Source organism: Copadichromis virginalis, linkage group LG7 (assembly GCF_057382275.1).
Source record: "Copadichromis virginalis isolate Kocher_CV1m ecotype Utaka linkage group LG7, C_Virginalis_male_GT1.1, whole genome shotgun sequence".
Classification (NCBI taxonomy): Eukaryota; Metazoa; Chordata; class Actinopteri; order Cichliformes; family Cichlidae; genus Copadichromis; species Copadichromis virginalis.
In genome coordinates, this window is record NC_140624.1 from 5,362,319 (window position 1) to 5,388,328 (window position 26,010).

The 26,010-nt window shown below is 45.0% G+C and overlaps 1 protein-coding gene across 2 annotated transcripts in view; it reads left to right on the plus strand.

Annotated features, from left to right (window-relative positions):
- abcc8 (ATP-binding cassette, sub-family C (CFTR/MRP), member 8) overlaps window positions 1-26,010 on the plus strand; it is a 71,958-nt gene that overhangs the window by 20,389 nt on the left and 25,559 nt on the right. For both annotated transcript variants that reach the window (XM_085461335.1, XM_085461337.1), the window contains exons 9-17: window positions 783-938; window positions 4,003-4,137; window positions 4,585-4,747; window positions 6,876-6,916; window positions 7,315-7,460; window positions 21,188-21,302; window positions 21,505-21,624; window positions 23,185-23,257; window positions 23,380-23,485. In XM_085461335.1, the coding sequence (XP_085317461.1) occupies window positions 783-938; window positions 4,003-4,137; window positions 4,585-4,747; window positions 6,876-6,916; window positions 7,315-7,460; window positions 21,188-21,302; window positions 21,505-21,624; window positions 23,185-23,257; window positions 23,380-23,485 (1,055 nt within the window). The remainder of the gene's footprint in view (window positions 1-782; window positions 939-4,002; window positions 4,138-4,584; window positions 4,748-6,875; window positions 6,917-7,314; window positions 7,461-21,187; window positions 21,303-21,504; window positions 21,625-23,184; window positions 23,258-23,379; window positions 23,486-26,010) is intronic.

Consider the following 26,010-nt stretch of genomic DNA (forward strand, 5'->3'; position numbering starts at 1 on the left):
TCGGATTTAGATCTGTTGCTCACGGAAAGCATCCGTGTTTTCATGTTGTTTATGCCAAATTCTGATCCCACAGCCTGAATATCGCAGCAGAAATAGAGATTCATCAAACCCGGCAAAGATTTTGTAATCTTCTATTGTCCGGTTTTGGTTATCCTGTGTAAATTGTAGTCTCAGTTTCCTGTTCTTAGCTAACACACGTGGCACCCACCCAGTGTGGTTTTTTCCTGCTTTAGCCCATCCGCTTCAAGGCTTGATGTGTTGTATGTTCAGAGACGCTCTTATTCATACCTGTTGAAGTGAGCGCTTATTTCTTGATGCTGTTGCCTTCCTGTCAGCTCAAAGCAGTCTGATCATTCTCCTCTGACCTCTGGCATCAACAAAGCATTTTCACACAGAGAACTGCAGCTGACTAGTATTTTCTCTTTTTGTGGCCCATTTTATATAAATTCTTGTGGTAGTTGTTTGAGGTAAATCCCAGTAGATCAGCAGTTTCTGAAACTGACAGACTAGCCTGTTAGGCAGCAAAACCCATGAAATGTTCAAAATAACTTAAATCACCTGATGCTCAATTTGAGCTGCCTGCATGCCAAGTTGTTACCATGTGACCAGCTAATTAGATATCTATGTTAACGATGAACTGGACAGGTGGTCTGTGAGTGTGTATTGAGACACGGCATTGTGTTAAAGACTAATCAGCACTATAATAAGCACCAGTTAACTAATGATCATTACAAGGAAATGTATTGCTGTCAACCCTTTTATGTTTTTTGTTCTCTCCCCAGACAAAAATCTACAACAAAATCATGCGTCTGTGCACCTCCACCATGTCCATGGGTGAGCTAACCGTAGGTCAGATCTGCAACCTGGTTGCCATCGATACCAACCAGCTGATGTGGTTCTTCTTCCTCTGCCCTAACCTGTGGGCCATGCCAGTACAGGTATGAAGCACGTTGTTCTTCTCTACTCCGTAGATATCTTTAGGGTTTTGTTTCCACTGAGAGCAGCACTCAGTGTAGGTGTTTTATTGAAGCTTTATATGTTTCATGCTTTAATTATATTTCTAACTTTTGCTCTCTGCTACAGAATGGCAGTGGGTTACTTCCATTAATATACATTTCATCCCAGAAAGCTGCAACACTTGCTAAAGAGAACAGGAGCGGAGATGTCTGCACTAAAATCTTCTGGAAGATGTCCTGTAGAACTTTCTAGCAAGTTATGTTAAAATTCAGTCCCACTGACCATGAAGTTGTAACCAAGCTTAAGCTGGAACTAATGAATGCTTTTCGTTTCTCGAAAATCCTTTTGCAAAACAGATTTATTGTGAAATCCTGTTTACACCATGTGTACTTGCTAGCATTTTTCACCCTCCTCCTGTTTGAAACCTTCAGGATGACTGTATATCTAGTTGTCCATAAACAAAACAAGAACTAGAGGTCCAAAGCTCCAGAGTGAACCTTTAATGTTGTCTTTACTACGAGGGACTCAGTGTCATTGTAACCATGGTCACAGCTCAGGTGATCCCTGTGACTGCTCTGCCTCCTGTTATTTATGTGGCTCTATTGCTAGGCTGCAGTCCTTTACTGCAGAACTATAAATAATGCTTTACACTGTGTTACAGTGCAGGTATAAGTGTAACTCTGTGTCATACTTTTGCTGGCTTTCTGTTACTGCATTCCATTGTGTATTGTTAGATAGTTTTCTCTGCACACGAGTGTGTTAGATATTAGTAAAGGTGTGAGTCAAAGGTGTTTATCACACTGCATTTTTAATACCAGATTGTTTGGTGTCTGTCTTTCTGCAATGTGCATTGTATTTTCTCTTTACCGCATGGGAGAAGAAATGATTGCATGCACAGATGTGGGGGCTTAAAAACTGAGCACTGGGTGTTGGAGATGAACAGCCTAATGCATGCAGTAGACGACCTTTATGCACTACTTTGGAATAAGTGGATCGCATAATTTATGACAAGCAGCACTGTTATTGAGCGTGTTTACTTTTATACCATTGGGATAAATTAGATTTCAATATGACAACTGTTTATGATAAAAATACAATTTCAGCAAAACATGGAGATCAGGTAGTTTCTTGTGTCACAGAATGCCTGCAAAAACTCATGGTTCATCCTCCCACCTGTTCTTTCTCAAGGCCCTGCATAATACATTTTTTATGTCATTTTTCTTCCATCTGGCCCATATCACCCATATCAGATGAAAAAGGTGTTTTTGCATTAAATAGAAATGTGAAAACATTTAATTACACTTGAAAAAAACATTTATAAGAAATGAATTTTTGCCACAGGTCTAGTGAGTGTCACTCCTTTGGAGATGTACAATTACAGGCTTCTGTTTGGGCTTGTTTTGTTGGCACAAATAAATGTATTCTTATCTCGTTGCAGCAGAAAATACTGTTTTTTCTTTTTCAAGCTAATTGCTTTAAGCTCCAAGAATTGAGCTTAAAGCAATTTTTAATTTTAAAATACTAAAACGATGAAAGAGACTACTCAAATACAATATAAATACTACCTGATTAATGCTTATTAACATAAAACCTCTCGCACATTACACGTGCATATATAGTAAATCCCTGTCTAGTGTTTGGGCCTTGTTTCATTTTTAGTTTTATAATTTGCTCGACAACCACGTCAAACACTAAATGAAAAACTGCTAAAATGAACAAAAGTAAAAAGTATTCTGTGAGTATCTCGGAGACTAAAGCAGAATTTGTATTCACTGGCCGTTCCCACCCGTCTGTGAATGAATCCATTGCGTTTGCTCTCCACTGCCTGCTGCACTGATGAGATGGATGAAGTTCAATACTCATCTCAGACGTGACAGCTCTTTACCTTTTTCACATGATCTAGTTACCTCTGCATTTCTCTGTGTTTCAGATTAGTGACTGCACTAACATTTTAATATTTTATTAGCCCCGCTGATGCCTCACATAACAGATACAATTATTTCAATACTATGTTTCTGCTGTGAGGCTATCCAGCATTTTTTTTAGTCATGGTAGAAAAGACAGAGATGGGACCTAGTACCACAATCCCAAAGTCTGAATTCAGGCATCGGTTGTTTTATTTCTTACATCTGTGTTTTTCCTCCGAAATATCTTTTATAGGCAGGTAGAAAAAAGACAAAACAAAATGATGAATGCTTTAAAACTCACCGTGTTGCTTTAAGCAACCAGAGATATCAGTCTTTTATTCGTGATACAGAAAGGCCATTCTTGCCATTGTGTTTATGTTAACAATGGCTCTGGTCCATCAGGTGTCCCAGTGAGCAATAGCAGTGAACCAGCATGTACAATAACAGGAACCTGAACGGAATTCAGTCTTTTTAAAAATATTAATAATTACACCTTTGCTTTTCCTGCTATGACAAGCCAAAGTACCTGTTGTGACAGGATCAGTTATGACTCAGGATGAGCTAATCAAAGCTCTTTTTGTTGAAGTTTGTCTATTTCCTTCTCATTTAACATCTATGTGAGATGATGCTTGCAGCATGACCAGCTGCAATTGCAAAGAGCAGATTTGGTTCCTTTTTTTAAACAATGCTGCAGTCCTTAGGGAGCTGCAAAGGCAGAAGGTGATGCAAGATATATATAAAAAAAGATGCATATAAAGTAGTGGAAACCTCACAGATGTGTATAGCTTGGCTGCTTAGCTCCAGTTATGTGCGATTGATGTGAGGAGCTGACAGAAACTGTGTGGGGGCTGGTGGTTTATACAGCTGACACCTTTCTAGGCCTTTATAAAGAATAAAGAGAAAACCAATCACTCACCTACTCTCCGGTGACACGTTTCTATCTTTGTATTCACTGGATATTAGGTGGGAGGTTTGCTATAAGCTGACCTACTATAAGGTCACCACTTCACAGAAAGCTCTGCGGTAAATTCATATGGATTTTGTAATTGTCAGTGGGGAGTGTTGTGTGAATGAAAACTACCTCTGTGGAAATCTTGTTTTCATCTCCTGCTTAATGTTTTTTTTCTTCCCTGCTCAGATTGTTGTGGGAGTGATCCTGCTCTACTACCTCTTGGGAATCAGTGCCTTGATTGGAGCGACCGTCATTGCTGTGTTAGCTCCTGTACAATACTTTGTGGCCACAAAGCTATCCCAAACACAGAAAAGCACCCTGGTGAGTGCTACCATGGGCCTTTCTTTCTTTTTTAAAAGATGTATAACTATGTAACTATTTGTTTCTAGTTTTGGTCATGTTTGCATCTGAGGATGGCCGAGTGTGTCATTTAAGCTAATATATTTAAAAAATAAATGGATGGTAATCTTCTGACCTTTTTATAACCAACTGCACATAATTGCCACTTGGTCAGAGTGAATGTTTTTTAGAATGCAATTTAGAAAATGTTGTTTTTATAGCAGCACCTCAAAATAACAGCTATCGTCTCCTTGGGGAATGAGGACAGCCACTTTCCACAAACCCTCCTTACCTCAGGCCTATCTGCTCCAAAGATACATTTAATACAACCAGTCAAATATGATTACAGTGTTTTCGTCAGTCCTTGTTATCGCTGCTGTGCCTTGATGTGCTGGATTGAGGTTAGGTAATCAAATGTGCCTTTATCAGGAATATTCCAGTGAGCGCCTGAAGAAGACCAACGAACTGCTGCGGGGCATCAAGCTGCTGAAACTGTATGCTTGGGAGCGCATCTTCTGTGACAGTGTGGAGGAGACCAGGGTTAAAGAGCTCACCAGCCTGCAGGCCTTTGCTCTTTACACATCCATATCCAGTAAGTTCATTTGGTCCCCTCCCACTAATGATATTTGACTTGATTCCTGGACTCTTTTAGAGTAGTTTTGTATGATTCAGATTTCTCAATAGTCCAATATTTAACTTATGCTGCCCCCTTCCTGCCTTTAACTCCGCTTTCTTCTTAAACATAAGACTTGATCAGTAAGCAGCTTGAGCTTCTGTGTTCACAGCCAGATGTGTGTCACTGACATGACAGATCAAAGATCCGAGACTGAAACAAAGTGTTTGGACCAATCTGCAGACGGAACTTTTCAGACTGGATTACAAATGCTGACCCTGCTGTTTAAAACTTTGGTTTTACTACTGAAGCAGTATATAAACAGTACCGTGCAAAAGTCATCAGCCAGCCTCCTTATTTTGAATTTTTGGCTTCCAAGTAGTCTGATTTCCCTGTAAAGTTTTTAAAGTGGTGGTAAGCAACAGTCCTCCAGGTTTCCCGAAGCTCTTTCAGAGTTGCTAAAAGAGCTTTGCTGTTTTTTCACTCATTATTTTAGTCCAGTTTTTATACATGAGCATTTTCAAAGAAACTGTTTTTTTTGTAAGTTATTTAACACTGACCTATTAGTTCCTGGAAAAATGACAACCATACATTTTTATTTTTAACCAAATATGTTCTTAAAAAGTGGCTGGAAAGTCATAATCGCAAACTACAGGAAAAAAAAAAACATCCTGCAAAGACCTGAGACATTCTTCATTCGGTTGATCTTCTCTTCTGTGAAGCCTCCTTAGAAATGGAAGCTGTCAAAAAGGCATTGTTAGGGAGGAGAACCAGGAAGGAAAGGCTGAGGTATGACAAATTACACAAGAACTGGATTTAAAATCAGTGGCAACAGGTCATATGATGAAATTGTCAACAGAATAGACAGAGAAGGAGAGAGGTACAACAGAGAGTGTCTGCAGCCATCTGTAAAATACAGTGTTGAGATTCTGTCATGGTTTGCGTCTGCACATGTATGCAACGTATCTTATGGAGTAACTAAGGAGAGCAGTGCAACCATAAGTGTTTACAGTGATCTTGTCAAAACTGATATAATTATCTCAGAAACATATCCACCATCCAATACAATCTGGAAAGCATCTGACTGGCAACAAAAATGCACACTGTAACACTACCAGACATGCAGTAGCCTCCCCAGAGCCTATCAGGAGGATCATCTTGACAGAAATGAACAAAAGGCAACCAACATACAAAGAAGAGCTTTGAAAGTCCTTCAAAAAGCCCAGAGAACGATTCCTGAACACTACTTGAAGGAATTATAAGAAAGAGAGTTCAGGCTGTGATGAAGAAAAGTGACGGTCATGCCAAATACTGACTTTGAAGCTCGTTGCAGACATTGTTTTTGCCTTATGCATGTGTATTTCCATGTATGTTTGCACATGTTTTTGGCTTAAAACTTTCACATAGTATAACAGAAAAGATGGAAAATCTTCAGACTGAAAAATCTGAATCTAAGTTCATGTTTTAGCCCCACAGGTTCCAGTCAATATTTAAAATTAGTCTACTGGAACTCTAAAAGTAACTAGATGTGATAAAAACCAGTGCTGAAGGCTAGCCTGGATTATTGTTACAGTGCTCAACATTATTACTTGATAGTCATTTATTTTTCTCTCATTGTCCATCCTCTTTTCTCCTACACGCTTAGATGAACAGTCCTATAACAGGCTGAGTCCTAAATCTAAAATCAATAGTTGCCGATTGTTGTAGAGGAGGGAAGAAGCAATATCATTTCCTCACTGACAGACGACTCAGGAAAGATTTATGAAGCAAAGCATTTTTATGACAATTAAGTGTTTTCATCTGTTTATATCCGGACAACATGCCACTTTTAAATATTATCTTATATTAGAGAGTGACAGAAAATTAGAAAATGATGGACAGGAGAGAAGTTTTTACAAGACTTGAATTCATTACCTTGATTGATTAGCTTGTACGCACCTGCTGCTGGGAGGAAATTAAATTCCAGCCATGAACAAAAGAGATGTTCAATATCAGTTATGTGATGTTTCAACACAACATCTGAGCAAAAAGCGATATAAGGTCAAAAAAAATGTCAAAAAATGTTTAATTCTCTTACAGCTTTTGTGATTTTCTTATTTTCTTTCAGTTTTCATGAATGCAGCTATTCCTATAGCAGCTGTGTTGACGGTAAGTTTAATTTAAAATGTAATAATCATTATGCTTAAGTTAGCTGGGACTTTTATCTTGTTGTCTTGTTCCCAGTGTGAAGGGTAGAGCAGAGACAGTGCCAAGTAGTCTGACTGTCCAGTGACGTTTCACACTGAGACAGTGGAGGACTTTCTGAAGTCCTTCATGGATGTAGACTTGAGTGATGACAAATGAGAAAAGTCAGACTGATACCAAGGAACAGGATGACTGTGAAGGACACATGGAGACAAACGCCTCATCTATCATTTGATTTAATCTTCAGACTCTTAACAAGATGATGCAAATCAGACTGGCAGCCAAAAGATTATCAATTAAAGGATGAAAATTGTTATTATGAGACTAACTTTTCCCATTATGTGCTCCTTCTGAACCTGCAGACATTTGTGGTTCACGTCCACATCTCAGAGGACGCTGATCTGTCACCAGCTGTGGCCTTTGCCTCTCTGTCCCTTTTTCACATCCTGGTCACACCCCTCTTCCTCCTCTCCAGCGTGGTGCGCTCCACTGTCAAGGCCCTGGTTAGGTGAGAAAGAAAGCCGTGTTTGGACAAATAACATTTTTGAAGACAGTCGTGCGGCAGGAGACTTAAACTACAACAACAGACTGAGCAAAGTCATGAAAGATAAGATAAGATAAGATAACCTTTATTAGTCCCACACGTGGGAAATTTGTTTTGTCACAGCAGGAAGTGGACAGTGCAAAAGTTATGATGCAAAAATTAGAATACAATAAGAATAAATACAGTACACAGCTGTACAGAATAGAATAAAATAATATACTATATACAGTAGAATAAAATAGAATAAAAATATACAATAAGATAAAAATAGAATACGAATGCTATATACAACTGAGTAAAAATACAACGATGACAGAAAGGATTATTGCACTTAGTATTATTGCATATGTATGGATGTGTGTGCTTGATCAGTTAGTCTTTATTATGGAGTCTGACAGCAGTGGGGAGGAAAGACCTGCGAAATCTCTCCGTCCCACACCGTGGGTGCCGCAGTCTCCCACTGAAGGAGCTGCTCAGTGCTGTCACAGTCTGCTGCATGGGGTGGGAGACGTTGTCCAACAGGGATGACAGCTTAGCCGCCATTCTCCTGTCACTCACCACCTCCACTGGGTCCAGAGGGCATCCTAGAACAGAGCTGGCCCTTCGGATCACCCTGTTCAGTCTCTTCCTGTCCCCAGCAGAGATGCTGCCGCCCCAGCAGACCACGCCATAAAAGATAGCAGAAGCCACAACAGAGTCATAGAAGGTCTTCAGGAGTGGGCCCTCCACCCCAAACGACCTGAGTCTCCGCAGCAGGTACAGCCTGCTCTGCCCTTTCCTGTAGAGGGCGTCTGAGTTATGAGTCCAGTCCAGTCTGTTGTTCAGATGAACACCAAGGTACCTGTAGCTGTCCACAGCCTCAATGTCCATACCCTGGATGTTCAGTGGTTGCAGTGGAGAATGCTTGTGCCTGCGGAAGTCTACCACCAGTTCCTTGGTTTTACTGGCGTTGATCTAGAGGTAGTTCAGCTGGCACCAGTCCACAAAGTCTTGAGTCAGTCCTCTGTACTCCTTGTCGTCCCCATCAGTGATGAGGCCGACTATTGCAGAGTCATCAGAGAACTTCTGCAGGAAGCACTGGGTGGAATTGTGGGAGAAGTCTGCAGTGTAGATGGTGAAGAGGAACGGAGCCAGAACCATTCCCTGTGGGGCCCCCGTACTGCAGACGACCCTGTCCGACACACAGCCCTGAGTCCTCACATACTGTGGTCGGTCGGTGAGGTAGTCCAAAATCCAGGTAGTGAGGTGATGGTCCACTCCAGAGTTCACCAGCTTGTCCTTTAGAACCGAGGGAAGAATAGTGTTGAAGGCACTGGAGAAATCAAAGAACATGATTCTCACAGTGCTTCCAGCGGTCTCCAGGTGAGCGAGGGAACGATGTAGGAGGTGAATGACGGCATCATCCGCTCCAATGCCAGGCTGGTAGGCAAACTGAAGTGGGTCCAGTGATGAGCTTGTTAGGCGCCGAAGCTGAGCCAGGACCAACCGCTCCAGGGTCTTCATCAGGTGGGATGTCAGAGCCACCGGCCTGTAGCTGTTGAGGTCCTTGGGGCGTGAAGTCTTTGGCACTGGTACAACACAGGAGGTTTTCCAGAGCTGTGGGACTCTTCCCAACCTCAGGCTCAGGTTGAAGAGGTGCTCCATCACCCCACACAGTTGGTCCGCGCAGGACCTGACGACCCTCGAGCTGATGCCATCTGGACCCGCTGCCTTCTTGCCATTAATCCTCCTCAGTTCCCTCCTAACCTGGGTGGTTGAGAGAGACAGGCTGGAGCCTTGTGTTGAGTGTGTATTGGATGCTGTTGTTGGGGGTGGGGGGGAGTGAGCAGGGTGAATAGAGGAGGTGTGAAGTGTCTGAGGTGGAACAGCAGCAGTGGGGGTGGGTGAGTCTGCAGCCGATGTTGTAGACTGTCTCATGGTTGAATCAAATCTGTTGAAGAAATGATTCAGTTAATTTGCCCACCTCACATCCCTCCCAGGCAGAGAGTTCTGCTGTTTGTGGCCTGAGATGGTTCTGAGGCCTCTCCAGACTTCACCAACGTTGTTTTGCTGAAGCTGGTTCTCCATCTTCTGCCTGTAGCTGTCCTTCCCATTCCTTATCAGTCCCCTCAACTCTCTCTGCACCCTTTTCAACTCCTCTTTGTCTTTGGATTTGAAGGCCCTCCTCTTCTGCTTGAGGACAGCTTTAATTTCTGGGGTAATCCAAGGTTTGTTGTTGGAGAAACACCGTACAGTCCTGGTAGGTACGGTGTTATCCACACAGAAATTAATATAGTCAGTAATGCATGTAGTAAGGCTGTCGATGTCCTCTCCATGGTCGTCACAGATCACCTCCCACACAGTCGACTCAAAACAGTCCTTAAGAGCCTCCTCGCTCTCCTCTGACCATCTCTGCACTGTGCGGGTGGCTGGTGGCACCCTGCGCACTAAGGGCTCATACACAGGGACAAGGTGCACCAGGTTGTGATCAGATTTGCCCAGTGGAGGGAGAGGTGATGAACTGTATGCCTCTTCAGCATTGGCATACAGTAAGTCCAGTGTTTTATTGTCTCTGGTTGAGCAGGTCACATACTGGGTGAAGGTGGGCAGTGTGGAGTCCAAAGAGGCATGATTGAAGTCCCCTGATATTATGAGAAGGGCTCTCGGAGATTGTGTTTGCAGTCTGCTGACCACAGAGTGGAGAGAGTCACAGGCTGCATCCGCGTTGGCCGAGGGGGGGACATACGCTGTTATCGCGATAACATGCGAGAATTCCCGGGGCAGATAGTACGGACGCATGCTAACGGCTAACAGCTCAATGTCTCTGCTGCAGAGTTGTTCTTTCACAGTGATGTGCCCAGGGTTACACCATCTGTCGTTCACAAAAACTGCCAGTCCCCCTCCTTTCCTCTTACCGCTCTCTCTCGTCCTGTCCGCTCGCAGCATCTGAAATCCCGGTAGTGTCACGCTTGTGTCCGGAGTTAGCGGTGTTAGCCACGACTCCGTTAGCATCATGATGCTACATTGCCGGTACTCCCTCTGTGACCAGGTTAGCGACGTGAGCTCATCCATCTTATTGGGCAAAGATCTTACGATCTAAAAGCGGCTCGATTAGATGAAGCACTTGACCTTTACCCGCAGTGGATGGATCAGCTTATTAGATCAGCCTTTTCTCGTGTAACAAAAACCCTCACTCCTCAGTTACTTCAGTCAACTGGTCTCTGACACTAATGTTTATTAATCTCACCAATTTCAATTAGTTTGCCAATCGTAACATCGGTTGTCATTAGGGTGGTGCAGAGCAGCTACTCCGCTATCACAACTCAGATCTCCGATCCTTCTGGCTGCTTTTCTTATTGTATTGGGTGATGAAACTGATTGTTTCATGCTGTATCTGTGCAGGGTAATTAGAATAGATATGATCAAGCTATTTTATACCTTTATCTTCTGAGAAAATGTGCCACATGTCTGCAGATGTCTTGATAGGCTACCGATTGCACAAAAGCAGGGCTCCCCCTACAAATCTGACCTATAAATAATAAAATCCAAAAAGGTGTTAGTTTATGTTTTGTGTTGTTGGTGTGTGTACTCTCTCTTTCCTGCACTCCTCAGCTGGTCCCTCTGTAAGACTGTGGGATCTTTACCTTACAATTCAAAGCACTTTGAGACGACTCCAACCGTCACTACAGGGATGGAACTGAACCACCCTGGTTAGGCATGTGTTACCGCGCCAGATCCGCGGCCCCGAACCGTAGTAAGGAAACCTCTGGCAGTTACTTGACTCGCAGCCGGCAACAGCTTACTATACAGGTCAACTCCGCTAGCAAGAAGATCGAGGGAGGCGTAGGAAACTGCTTTACCGAACCTTTATTTCTCCTCCAAGGCACGAACACCGCGTACAGTGGGCTGAAACAGTTTACTCACAGCGGGCATCGCCGATACAACTTTGGCTGCCGAGGGAGTTATTATATTCCTTTTATTTACTTTCTCTTCGTCTCTTCTGTAGTTAACCGTTACTTTTCTTTTCCTTCTCCGCTCACCCTCACACACCCGACAGGCAGTTCCGCTACACACACCCGCATACATTTCCCATCAGGCTTCACCCTTAAAGGACCATGCCTGTAACACTACCCCCACTCTGGATGATAATTAAACCCTTAACATCATTCCAGCACATGAACCCCCCATTAACAAGGAAACATACAGCATTCGTGCCCCCAGTCCAAAAATGGCGATCCTTAGGATTAGAGATGGACCGATCCGATATTACGTATCGGTATCGGTCCGATACTGACCTAAATTACTGGATCGGATATCGGAGAAAAATAAAAAATGTAATCCGATCCATTAAATATCACGAAAGCACCTCACAAAACTTGCAACACGCCGTAACTCGCCTCAGAACGAGCAGTATGCATCACGTGATAGAGCGGCTGTGGCATGCAGGACCTGTCGGTGGTCTGGATAGCATTTGGAGCTTCGCTAGCAACCCGGCATTTCATCTCCGACAAAGTTATCCCCGAGAGAAGTAAAGCAAGTGTGTAAGTCCATCTCTGAATGTTTGTAAAGCATTCCTGCATTAAGCTTAACAAACGATATATGGAGCGACTGCCTCTTCTTGCTGCTACTTCAATCATGAAACTGCTTAACGATCAGCTGATCGGCTTTTCTGTCGCGAGTCCGTGTCTCTTGTTTGCTTTTGGCCCACTTTGCACCAGAAAGAGGAAACCAGCGGCTGAACAACAGCAGCACGTTTAAGCTTGATCAGCTGTTGTTAGAATGTATTTAATATTACTTTCTACTCGAGGATCTTTTTCTACGTAGCTGACGCTGGTAACTGTGCAGGGGCGGATCTAGCAAAGTTTAGCCAGGGGGGCCGATAGGGCATTAACAGGGAAAAGGGGGCACAAAGACATACTTTTCTTTCTTATTCTCATTTAAAATGTCTAGCTTTAAATAAATAATTATCTGACACCCAAAGTTTTAATTTGATGTAAAATGAATAGAAGTCAATTACTGTATATAGTAACTATTAAGTCTAATATATATACCCTAGTAAGCTATAGTACTTTTTCCTTTGGGAAGGTACCATCTGTGCAGTCTGCAATTTTGTTGAAGAAAGATGTTGAATCTATTTAATATTTCTTGAGAAATAATTGATTTCTGTGCATTTTTTTTCACACTGCATCAAATTAAGGTTGATTACGTCGATTAAGCATCATGAGGTGGAGCGTGAGGGGTGGTTCCCTATTTTTTATTTATTTATTTTTGTTGTTGCTGGGAGTTGGAACCCTATTAGTTAGGTTGCTTAATATTTACGCTAAGTACTCTTTAAAATACCAGAATAGGGAGGATGGTGTAGGTTTAAGTTTATTAGATTGATCAGTATTGCTGAACTATGAAATATTTTTTTTGTATACAGGTATAACAGAATAGCTTTAGTGTAGTTGTTGTTTTAAACTTGAGTATGAACTTATACAAAATGCAGCAAGATATTTAAAAAACAGTTTTGTTGATTAAAACACACTATATCGGATTCATATCGGTATCGGCAGATATCCAAATTTATGATATCGGTATCGGTATCGGACATAAAAAAGTGGTATCGTGCCATCTCTACTTAGGATGGAACAATCTTGAAGTAGACAACTGTCCATATTTTAAGCACAAGAAAATATAGGATGTACAGGGTTCACTTTGAGGAGGGTGCAAGTCAATGTCCATATCCCGCCCTTCACATAGACAGTATTCATAAAGAAAGACATTAAGGCACTACAGCTGAACGTTTACCCCTATATCCAGCTTTACCTCATTAGTATAAACAGTTCAAACAATAACTTGCAGCCCGTCGACAGCCATGTTGCCAGGAAACAGCAAGACAAACAAGCCCAACAGTACACGTAAGAATAGCCCCCTGTAACAACTCAATTTACAACAGTCATATCACTTAACATATGTAACATGAACAATTTTTTTTTTTTTTTTTTTAAACTACTGAGCAGGGCAGCGATCCGCCTACACCCCGACTCAGTTAGGACATACTAGCCTAGTGACTGACCCAGTCACCAAACATGTCCGGCGCCCGCCGCACGCGCTGTGGTCTGGAACGGGGTGTGGACCTGAAGGAAGGGTGCTGTTCTGGTCCTTCAGCCCCATCCACGTAAGGCTGAACAGGGCTGGCTGGCAACCCACTACCATCTCCTTGAGCGGGTGGCGGAGAGCCAGCTCTCAGGGAAGCACCAGTATCTGGTTGATCTGCCCCAGCTGGGGTCTCCCACAAGTCGAAGGGGCCGAAATCAATGTCAGAATCGCTTTCGTCGAGCGCTGGAGGAGGCACCTCGGTGGGTGCTGCCTGGTCGGAGTCTTGGAAGACCCAGCTGTTGTCCAGCGGCGTTCTTGAGTGATAAGGCTTGAGTCTGTCGTGATGAACCACTTTAGCCTTTGCTCGGGGCCCCTTTTTAATGCAGTAGACTAAATCATCCAACAGGCCCACTACGAAGTAGGGGCCCTCATAGGAAGGCAGAAACTTGCGAACCTTGTGCCGCACTCTCTTGGTCCCTTTGATCAGATGCCACACTGCAGCGCCGACTGGATACTGAACTTGGCAGATATTCTTATCGTACTGTTTCTTAGCGCGCTCAACAGATTTCCCGAGAGCCTCCCGTGCCAGTTGGTGGGAAAGCTCCAGCCTTTCCCTGAGTTGCACCACATACTGTGGTGTAGTGCAGTTGGGGGTGTCGTCGGCCGGCAGACCCGCGACCAGGTCAATAGGCTCGGTTATCTCTCGGCCCAGAAGCATCATGTTTGGGGTCAATCCTGTGGAACTGTGCTTAGTTGCCCGATAAGCCATGACAGCATAGGGGATCATTATATCCCAGTCCCAGTGGCAGCGCTCCGCGGTGGTGGCTAAGGCCTTCTGCAGGGTAGCATTAAAACGCTCTACCTGGCCATCGGACTGTGGATGAAAGGGCGTGGTGCGTGTCTTTTTGATTCCGAACAGTTCACACATCCCCTGGAACACAGCCGACTCAAAGTTGGTGCCCTGGTCGCTATGCAGAGACTGTGGGGCTCCATATCTACATACCCACTCCGCAACAACCTTTCCTGCCACCGTGGGCGCTTGTGCATCGGGGACTGGATAAGCCTCCACCCACTTGCTGAAGTAGTCTTGTACCACCAATATGAATCGGTTATGCCTTTCTGTTTCGTTCAACGGTCCCATCAGATCGACTGCAATCCTCTCCATGGGGGCGCCAACACGTACCGTGCCCATCGCTGCCTGGGGGGTTTTTGGGGGCCGCGCCCTTTCAGCACAACTGGTGCAAGTGCGGCACCACAGGGTCACATCATCTTTCATGTTGTACCAGTAGTACCTATTCTTCAAGCGTGCCAGGGTCCTTTCTGCCCCAAAGTGGCCACCCACTGGGCCATCGTGCATCTGCTGCATTACGGAGTGACGATAGGCGTGAGGCAGAAGGATTTGGGGGAAAAACACATTACTTTCTGTACAGTGGAATTTCCTCACCAGCACTCCATCTTTTAGGTACAGTCTCTTCCACTGCGCCCAGTAGGCTTTGGTTGCGGGGCTGCATGCCGCTACATCGGCCCAGACGGGCCGACCTTCCCCTTTTTCCTTCCATTCCCAAACTGGGCCTATATCCACATCGTTCTTCTGGCTAGCCAAGAGCTGTTCTGGGGTCCAGCCACTGAACAAGCTAGTGTGATGGGACTCATCCACCCGGTGGATATTTGGGCAGGTGTCGTGGCTACTACTGGAACAACAGTCCACTGCTGCTACGGGTGCACACTCTGGTTCTGCTACCCGGCTTTTCCCATCGGTACCATCAGGCCCCACTACCCCCACTGGGGGCTGCCCTGGGGGGGTCATGCTGGTACCACAGTCCTCTAAGTTACACTGCACACCTTTATGCTCGAACCGGTCGCTGTTGATGGTGGGCTCTGGGAGTGTGCACGGGCATGAAGCGCGGCAGGGTCTCCTGGAAAGTGCATCCGCATTCTGGTGGTTTTTCCCAGGTCGGTGCAGCACCTGGAAGTTATACTCTGCCAGCTTCTCCAACCAGCGGGCCAGCTGGCCCTCGGGCTCCCTCAGCCTGGTCAGCCAGCGGAGGCTGCTATGGTCAGTCCGGACAGTGAACGGCCTACCCAGCAGGTACTGTCTGAAGTGGGAAGTGAACGCCACAACCGCCAGAAGCTCTCGCCTGGTCGTACAATAGTTTTGTTCGGTAGCCGACAGCCACCTGCTCCCATAGGCCAAGACCCGCTCTTCGCCCCCTTGCACTTGGGAGAGAATCGCTCCAATCCCACAATTGCTGGCATCAGTGTCGAGGAAGAAGTCACCCTGGTCCAGTGGGTAACCCAGGACAGGGGCTGCCGTAAGCCGTCTTTTTAATTCCTGGAATGCTCCCTGGCAGTCGGCAGTCCAGTTAAAACGGGCATACTTCTTAGTGAGTTCGTGGAGGGGTTTAGCCACTGTGGCAAAGTCCTCCACGAACCGGCGGTAGTATGAGGCTAAGCCAACAAACTGACGCACTTCTGTGACGGTCCGCGGTGCAGGCCAGTCCGTCACCTGCTGGACTTTCTGGGGGTCCGTGGAAATACCTCCAGCAGAGATGATATGGCCCAGATAGGCCACCTGCTCCCGAAACAGGCAGCATTTAGATGGCTTCAGTTTTAGGTTGGCTCCACGCAATCTGATGAACACTTGCTCGAGCCGCTCCAGCATCTGGGTGCTATCCTGGCCCAGGACAATGATGTCATCTAGGTACACTAGGCATGTCTCCCACTGCAGCCCAGCCAGGACTCTGTCCATAAGCCTTTGGAATGTGGCCGGTGCGTTGCACAGTCCAAACGGCATCACATTCCACTCGAACAATCCCTTACGGGTACAAAATGCAGCTGCTTTTCGGGCTCTGGGGGTCATCTCTACCTGCCAGTACCCTGAAGTCAGGTCTAGTGTACTGAAGTACTTGGCAGTAGAAAGCGTGTCAAGGGTGTCCTGGATGCGTGGCAGGGGATAAGCGTCTTTAAGGGTTCGCTCATTTAGTGGTCTATAGTCCACGCATAGTCTGGGACTCTGGTCCTTCTTCTTCACCATCACAATTGGAGCAGCCCAGCCGCTATTGCTAGGTTGAGCTAGCCCAGCCTCCAAGCTCTGCTGTACTTGCTGGTCGGCCGCTATTTGTTTGTCCCCTGCCATCCTGCGCGGCGGGTGCTTAACTGGTGGCCCTGGCGTGGTCAGGATGTCATGCTGGACAACACCAGTGCGACCAAGGTCATTCGGGCCAGTGGAGAAGACATCACTGTAGGACCTCAGCAGGCCTGCCAGATCGTAGCGGGCAACGTGAGTCAAACCGGGGCTGCTCTCGGCGTAAAGGGCCTGCAAATGGCTTGGTACAGAAGCAGGGGGAGTACCATTAAGTTCGAGGGCTGCCAGGACCCTTGGTGGGCGACCCCCCGACCCCTCCAGGACCTGCACGGGCTGAAGAACCCCTGCCACGGCACCACGCTTTAAGGTGACAGCTGCGGCCCCAGGGTTAAAGACTCTGATTGGGATGCTAGAGGGTTTACTAGGTTGCACAACTGCGTGAGCTACCAGTACTTGGTGCTTCTCCACAAAGCCCTTTGTAGGGCTTAGCATCATGTCTCTATGGGCGGCACAGTGGGAGCTGGAAAACCCGGGGACCACATACTCGCAGCCTGGTTCCAAAACCGTAGTGCGTGCCACCCTAACAACAAGCACCTGGGGTCGAGGGCCCACGCCAGAACATGGTATCTTTTCATTAAACAGGGTTATCTCTTGGCGGCCGTAGTCTAAGCAAGCGCACGATTGTTGCAGGAAAGGGTGCCCCAGAATAACTTCAGTGCCTTCAGCCATGTCGGCCAAAAGAAAGTCTACATTTTCAACACCGCTCCCCACCTGTACAGGCAGGATGACCTCGCCCAGAACGGCCAATCCCTCTGGACCAATGCCTTGTAGAGTCTGAGCAATGGATGCCTGCACCTGAGGTCTTGACTCTGCGGGGATGGTGTTAAAATAGTGGAGGGGCAGCACATTCCGCCGTGCACCAGAATCCAGCAAGGCCCGTATTTCCCGTCCCTGTATTGCTATCTGGACACACATCACATCTTGGCCTCCGTTGTGGAACACTGTGCCTGGGTCAGGGGCTGGGCCTCTAGCAGCTTTTACAGGCTTTTGGGCAGGTGAGCGAGGAGAGGGGCAGTTCCTCTGTAGATGTCCTATGCCGGAGCAGTTATGGCAAACAGCCTCCTTCCTGCTTGACCTGTTAGATGTGCTCCAGCTTTGGCGCCCACGCTGGATAGGTCTTTGGGCCCTCTCCGGTGGTTCATAACTTAGCATATGAACACTCTCCCGTAATGCAGCTGTTCGGGTCCCCTGTGCTGTAGAGACTCGTGGCCCTGGCTGCATAAGCTGTGTGACTGCCCTGGCGGCCCTTTTCGTTGTCTCGAACCTGTGGGCGATTTCATAGGCTCTTGCCAGGGTGCGTGGTTGTTCTTCCAACAATTTCTGGACCATTTCAGCATCTGCCAAAGCATTAGTGAAGATCTCTACAGCAATGCAGTCCTGCTCCAGCTCGGAGCGGTTGGCATACACAATGGAAACCTTCTCGTATATATCATCTCTGAGGGTGTGCAGGGCCTCACCTGGTTTCCGGATTCTCTGCCGTAGCTCAATGCCAATGGCTGCTGCATGCTCTGAACACGGCCCATAGGCAGCCTCCACCTCCTCCACAATCCTCTGGTAACTCCAGCGAGCAGATTTGGGGTTTTTGTGGATTATGGCTCCAGCTGCGCCCCTCAGGCTGAATCTCAGTTGGACAGCCATGGTGTTCTCCGTCCAGCAGTTGGCCTTTGCACAGGTCTCGAACTGATAGAGAAAGTCTTTCCATGACCCTGACCCATCGAAATGGTCTGGTTGTAATGTGGGAATTTTCTCCTTGCCCCTCGTCTGTCCATCAGCACTACAATCTGCAAAACCCCCGTCTTGCACTACACCAGGAAAACAGCCGCGTGGCCCTGGCATGGCTTGTTTTGAACTGTGACCCTGGTCATGCTTGCAAAGCCCACACCCCCCATCTGGTGCTGGTATTGCCATGCGAGTTGTTGGGGAAAAATAGCCCTGAGCTGGCATTTCATAGCTGTACTGCGCAGGTTGGGGTATACCCGGCATAATGTGTAGCTTCGCTGGCTCAGTAAACGGCGTTTTTCTAGGGACACTGCAGGTACAGTTCATGGCGGTGAATGGCTGGCTGCATGGCCGAGATGTAACAATCCGAGGTGGGTGATCATGCGAGCCATGCTGTCCCACTGTGAGCGGTGTAGATGCAGTGTTACCAGGGCCTCCGCAGTCTGAGCACTGCAACTGCTTAAACTCACTGCACACTGCATTCTGCTTCGCTATTGGTGTTAAGAAAGGGTTGGTGTGAGCTGAAGGTGGCGGGGTGAGATGCCATGCAGCCTCAAACTCCGTCGTATAGACTGCTGCTATGCTCGCCGCTGGCGTTAACTCTATGTCCGTGATGAAGGGGTTGCTGCTGTGGATTCTATTGTTTACATAAGTGGCACGGTCCACATTAGCTGTGCCACTCTCTGGGGTTTCTGGCAAAAATGGGTTGCTGCTCTTACTGAAGTACATTCCCATGCCATCCCCTTCAGCATCTCTCGGAGCCGCCATTTTCTCTGTCGTCCGAGGGAAAAGAGAAAAAGAAAGTTCGCTCCCTCTCTCTCGGCGCTTTGCGGAGTTTTATCCCGGAAAAGAGCCCCCAGTGTTACCGCACCAGATCCGCGGCCCCGAACCGTAGTAAGGAAACCTCTGGCAGTTACTTGACTCGCAGCCGGCAACAGCTTACTATACAGGTCAACTCCGCTAGCAAGAAGATCGAGGGAGGCGTAGGAAACTGCTTTACCGAACCTTTATTTCTCCTCCAAGGCACGAACACCGCGTACAGTGGGCTGAAACAGTTTACTCACAGCGGGCATCGCCGATACAACTTTGGCTGCCGAGGGAGTTATTATATTCCTTTTATTTACTTTCTCTTCGTCTCTTCTGTAGTTAACCGTTACTTTTCTTTTCCTTCTCCGCTCACCCTCACACACCCGACAGGCAGTTCCGCTACACACACCCGCATACATTTCCCATCAGGCTTCACCCTTAAAGGACCATGCCTGTAACACATGTCTTTTGTAAACATAAGCTGTCAGATCATTATCAAATTCAAATATGAAGGAGTTTACTAATTAAAACAATCCTCTGGGGATGTCTCATAAAATCAGCGAAGCAGAGCTCTTCTCGTTAGCACTCTTCAGGTAATAAGGCACGTTGAATCCCATCATCTCAGTCTGTAGCTCTTAGCAGTAATTGTGAATTATGTGTGATGGATGGATGAAATTGCCACAACAGGACACGTTTCTTTTCCTTTAAACAGCCTCCTACAACAGTGTCGGCAGCCTGGTCACTTGTTAAATGTAGTAGATTATAGATTGAAACTCACCCTCTTAACTGTACGGTAATGTTAGAACCCCTTTCTGATTTCAGAGGGATCGTATTTTCAGACGTTCTTTTCTGACGATATAGCCACCCACCTCGTCGTGGGCAGCTGTTCGCGGCATGGCAGACGCGGGCTTCTTAAAGCAATGTGCTTGGAGAGGAGAAGCAGTGGAAATTTAGCTGCAGAAACAGCTTGCTATAAGCCATCGTACTTGTGATGGTGTTGAGTTCAAATTTTTACATGCATGGTGAAACAAATGCCAAGCAATAAAATGACTGTTACATCTCATATTTAAGATTCTTAGAAAGAATAAATTCAGATTTACTCTCTCTGTGATCTGCAGCTGTAATTTAAATATGTGTTCTCAGCACTCATTGTGTGCTGGGTTTAGCAGCGGTAAACATTTTAAGTCGAGCAGTTTGGGATCCTTTGAGGTTTCTATTTTGGGACTGTGCTATCTCACACACTTAATCAACGACAAGGGGGGAAAATTTAGATTTAACACCTCAGCTTATCTTCACTCAACATGAGAAAATGTTTCTTTGAGAGGAAAGAGAGGATTTGATCGTAGCAATATACTGTAAAGAAACAGAAATGCATTTTTTAGACTTTTGGACTGAACATGTGAGTGAATCATGAGTCATTCTCATTACATAATCCAGTTGATTTTGGAGGTATGTTTTTCTTGTGATCTTCTTATTTTAATGCCGTAGATTTGGACGTGTACTTTTCTCATCTATACCAGGTGTTTAATCTCTGGAGAACTTAAAGACATAAATGAAGAAAATAGGATATAACAAGTTTCAGCTCTTTTTATTTGGCACTGATTTTGTAATTTATTCATCAAGGAGAAGGAGTAAAGTGAAGGTGATGCAGAGATATGTGGGTGTGTGTGACAGAGGCAGACCAGCTGATAAAGCTCATCCTTAGTGAACCGTGTTTCATTGATTAGCCAGTCAGCATGGGCAAATGAAAGATGTGACACTAAACAGCAGTTCTCTTCACATGAATGAAAGTGAACTAATTTAAATGCCACGTCACTTGAGCCGGGCTTTTATTATGAGAATTTATTATGATGCTTTATGTTGGCTATATTAATAACAGCCTGTTAATTTTATTTATGATGCATATTTTATTTTAGTATTTATTGCTTCATTGCTTTTCTGTCCTCTGTTTTATTTGCAGCGTTCAGAAGCTCAGCGAGTTTTTTTCGAGCGATGAGATCGGAGACGAGCAGGAGCCCAAAGCAACGTTACCCACTGGCTCCAGCAATCACAACCAAAATCGGTACCAGGCTGTGGTAAGGGCTTGAGTTTAGAAAACAAAGTGGATAAAATCTCTTTCAAAGTGACTCCTTTGAACATTTTCATCCTCTACCTTACCGCCTTCCTCACCGTTACCTTTTTGTCCTTTGTGCTGCATGTTATACAATCCTCCTTTAGTCATCCTCTAAACCTTTCCCTTTGTCCTGCTCCTCCTCCTCTTTATCCCGATTTTTCCAGCCCCTGAAGGTGGTGAATCGGAAGCGCCCCACGCGGGATGACTGGAAAAACTATGGCTCAGAGGGGAACCACGAAGGCGATGGACCCTTTCAGGATGTAGATCAAGATATCTGCATCAAGGTGAGAGAGACAGTCAGAGAGACCAATGAGCCTCCAGACTGGGCTGCAGGTGAGGTAGATATGAGTTGAGATACCCAGGAGCCCAACGTTTATCACACATTTATTATTGTTACTTTAACTAAATTTGGAGATTTATGTTTAGCATTTGTTAGGAAGTGAATACTCATTCCCTGCAGGGTCTTTTTTTTTTTTTTTTAACATTTTCACCAGCTCATGTAGGAGTTTTGTTTTAGATTTTATTTTGGTTTAGTAGTATACTAACATGTTCCTGATTTTTATTTGTATATACTGTTTAATTTGAATCCATATTCACCCAAATATGAGATGTGGTATGTTATTTATCACACTCCCCATCCCTACGAGATCAAAGTCCTCAGAGCATCACTGCTCTTCAAAACTGTTTCAAAGCTGAACCAATTAGCTTGAAATGTCATCATCACAGCACAGTCTGTACATCATGCATGATGTTTTGGACACCACTTATCAGATTTTAAGTCAACTTGTAAAAATATTTTGGTGTTTTTTTTTTTAACACAGTTTCTACATTTGCACTGAATTGTGTGAGATTTGCATTTGCTGTCATCCACATATTAATATCTGGGTTACTGTAAGCGGGATTTTCAATAATTAGATTATATTAGATTAGATGAAACTTTATTAATCCCTCAGGTGGGTTCCTCCGGGAAATTCGGTTATACCATATATACACATATATAACTACAGAGACATATATAAATACAGAGTATACAAAAGGGATAAATAGAATAAACAGAAATAAGAGTACAAGGGAATTGCACATTTCAAGTTTCAAGTATTGTGAGTCTATTGCACCACTGGATATTAACAAAAAGTATTGCACAGTGAAAAGGCACTACAGCTTGTAGGAAATCTGAGCATTTTGACACATGCCATGCAATTCTTTGCCTGCATACAGTAATTCATTCTCTGTATGTCACCAAAATATTCTGGAAGCAAGTAAACAACACCAGCATGACATGAATAAGAATTAGGCAACAGTTACTTTATAGCCTCACATACGTATGCACCATTTTGAGAAGGATTGCGCGCTTACAAAGAGAGAAAAATTATCCTTTGTTTGATGTTTTTACCAGCACGGCAGCTCGGTGGCACGGTGGTTAGCACTGTTGCCGCACAGCAAGAAGGTCCTGAGTTCAATTCCAACACCAGGCCGGGGTCTTTCTGTGTGGCGTTTGCATGTTCTCCCCGTGTTTGCGTGGGTTCCCTCCGGGTACTCCGGCTTCCTCCCACCATCCAAAGACATGCAGCTTGTGGGGATAGGTTAATTGGATAATCCAAATTGTCACTAGGTGTGAATGTTCGAATGAATGTGAGTGCGAATGGTTGTCTGTCCCTGTGTGTTAGCCCTGTGACAGACTGGCGACCTGTCCAGGGTGTACCCCGCCTCTCGCCCTATGACAGCTGGGATAGGCTCCAGCGCCCCCCGCGACCCTGAAAAGGATAAGCGGAAGCGAATGGATGGATGGATGGATGGATGGGATGGATGATGTTTTTACCGCATGTGCCTGTGCATCTTTTCAGATATCAAATGGCTATTTCACCTGGGTCGATGGAGCACCAACGCTTTCAAATGTGGACATCAAAATTCCCTTTGGTGAGCATCAAGCGGTGCCATGTACAGTCTGTCTGCCCCTGCTTCGCTTGTTTCTCTATTCAGTTGTTTAACGTGCTCATTCACTCACAGTACTGTTGCCTCTTCTTCATGAAATCTCTCAGGTAAGCTGACGATGATTGTGGGCCAGGTGGGTTGTGGGAAATCCTCTTTGTTACTGGCAGCGCTGGGAGAAATGCAGAGAGTGTCTGGAACTGTCACCTGGAACAGGTCAGCTATATTTTTTTTTACTTATTATTTGGTGCTTGCAAAAGTGTGCGATAATCAGTTGTGAAATGTGATTCTGATCTCTCTTTGTGGGTCTGAAGAAGTGCAGATATTGTTGCTTTATCAGTCTGAGAGACTGATGTGCACCATATCGATCTGCAGGGAATCTTTGAGGCTGAAAGTTGATTAAAAGTAAACAGAATTGCAATTCTTCTTTAAACTGTAGGACACTGGAAGAACAATGGAAGTGATTAAATTTTCTTTGTTGAGATTATGATTCTTCTTGAGAACAGTACTGATCTCATTAGCATGATAGTGCTTAATAGCAGTCACCCCAGTACATCGATCACCTCACCCATCCATTCAATTATAAGGAAAAAAAACAAATGCACCACCAGGGAAACACTTGTCACTGCTGCATCTCATACACTTCATTCTATGGAATCAAATTCAGTCCAGAGGTTAAAGGAAATTCCAAGAAATCTGCTACCTATAGGGACCTGAACCACTCCAGCTGATGTCGCGCCACGTTTCCTTCTCCATCCTCAGCCTGCGTTATTTTCTGACATATGGTTTTCCAAACCTCTCTGATAATTGGTCTGTCATGGGCACCTTTGTTCTTTTATTTATGTGTTTTTGCACAACTATTAATTACATGCCGCTGACAGGGCAATTACCAACAAAATCAGACTTACAAGTACTCTGTTTCCATGACACAGCAGTATAACATAAACGGATTTGTAGGTCAGTGAAATGAGCTGATATGGCAGCTTTCTTTTTTATGGTTGGGAGAAACATTGTGGAAGAATGTGGGCATCCTTTTATGCACCACTGACCTAGATTCAGTTGGCTGCTTTTGGTTGAAAATCCCAACTGGTTTGCTGTGGCTGCAGGCCAGAAGCCCACCTCCTAATGACACCTGGGTATGCCTTTTTAGCACTTATCAGCTCACTTCCTTTAAATAATCCTCCAGTTTTCTGTCATCTGCCTTTTTTTTTTTAGGTTGAATTAATTTATCTGGACAAATGTTTGTTTGTTTTTAATTTCAGACCAGATTTGGCTTTTGTGCTGAGGCAGAATTTCCTCATAACTCTGTAAATTAGATCATCATTTCAACAAATAAAGTCTGTTAATTGAATATTTTGGTTAAATAATAATAAAGTGGTATTCACCATGTGGTTAATAAAAACAAAGGAAATGCCAAAAGCTGTGAAAAGACATAGAAACTGAGCTAAATTTACTCTATTTCACTGCATACTGTGTATCTGTTACAAGTAAAGTGATCCGTCCATTCAAGAATAAAATTATATTTCTCATATTGTACGATAAATTTGAAGAAAAACAGCGATTATGTGACTCTTCAGATTCATTTTGCTACCCTTTGAGTGATTCAGAGCCCCAGATGTAAAAACCACTGTGCTAATGAATGCATTGTAATGCACTGGACAGGCTGTGGTGTAAAATGCTGTTATAGTCTCATCTCAGTTTGACAGATTTAAATAGATGAAATACTTTTTTCATTATAATCTGGATTATTTTGATTAATAGTTTGAATACAGTGTATTTATTATTAATACATCATTCATATTAACATTTAACAATGCTGCTCATTCTGGACAAACTATAAACTTTTTCTTGTTTACTTATTTTTTGGATTGAGTTCATTTAGTGACCCAGTTCTCCTTTTTGGTGCCTTCTGAGTCTTTTTTTAAGGTCCTGCTGCAGATGTGGCTTTCCACTCTTAGGTTTCAGCCAAACAAAACTCAGTGGGTCTTTAAAAGTAGACTGAATTTAAAATAGCACAATGCAAAGTGAATCCTCACATCGTGCCAGATGCATTCTGGGAGCCATTAGCCTTCGTTTTCTGCATCTGAATGTCTCGTCACCTACCCACCTACTCGTCACCTGGGGCGATCGTGGCTCAAGAGTTGGGAGTTCGCCTTGTAATCAGAAGGTTGCCAGTTCGAGCCCCGGCTTGGACAGTCTCGGTCGTTGTGTCCTTGGGCAAGACACTTCACCCGTTGCCTACTGGTGGTGGTCAGAGGGCCCGGTGGCGCCAGTGTCCGGCAGCCTCGCCTCTGTCAGTGCGCCCCAGGGTGGCTGTGGCTACAATGTAGCTTGCCATCACCAGTGTGTGAATGTGTGCGTGAATGGGTGGATGACTGGATATGTAAAGCGCTTTGGGGTCCTTAGGGACTAGTAAAAGCGCTATATAAATACAGGCCATTTACCATTTACCCAGGATGGCGCGCTGCTATCAGTCTCCATTTGTCACCAAAGTCTAGGCTGTTCTACTTGATTGTCACAATGTCTCTGGCAGCCAAACACACACTTCTGCTGTGTTGATGCCAGGGTTGTGCTGGCACTCCCTCTGATATTAAATTGGAATGAACTTCAGGCACGCCAAGTGCTCGAGCATCTAAGTTATCATCTATCCCTGGGAGACTAAAAGGCTGTCAGTTAGACTTTGCATTGCTGAAGTATGCAGACGCACAACCTGAGTAGTTTCTTCCTCTGTTTTCTCTGGT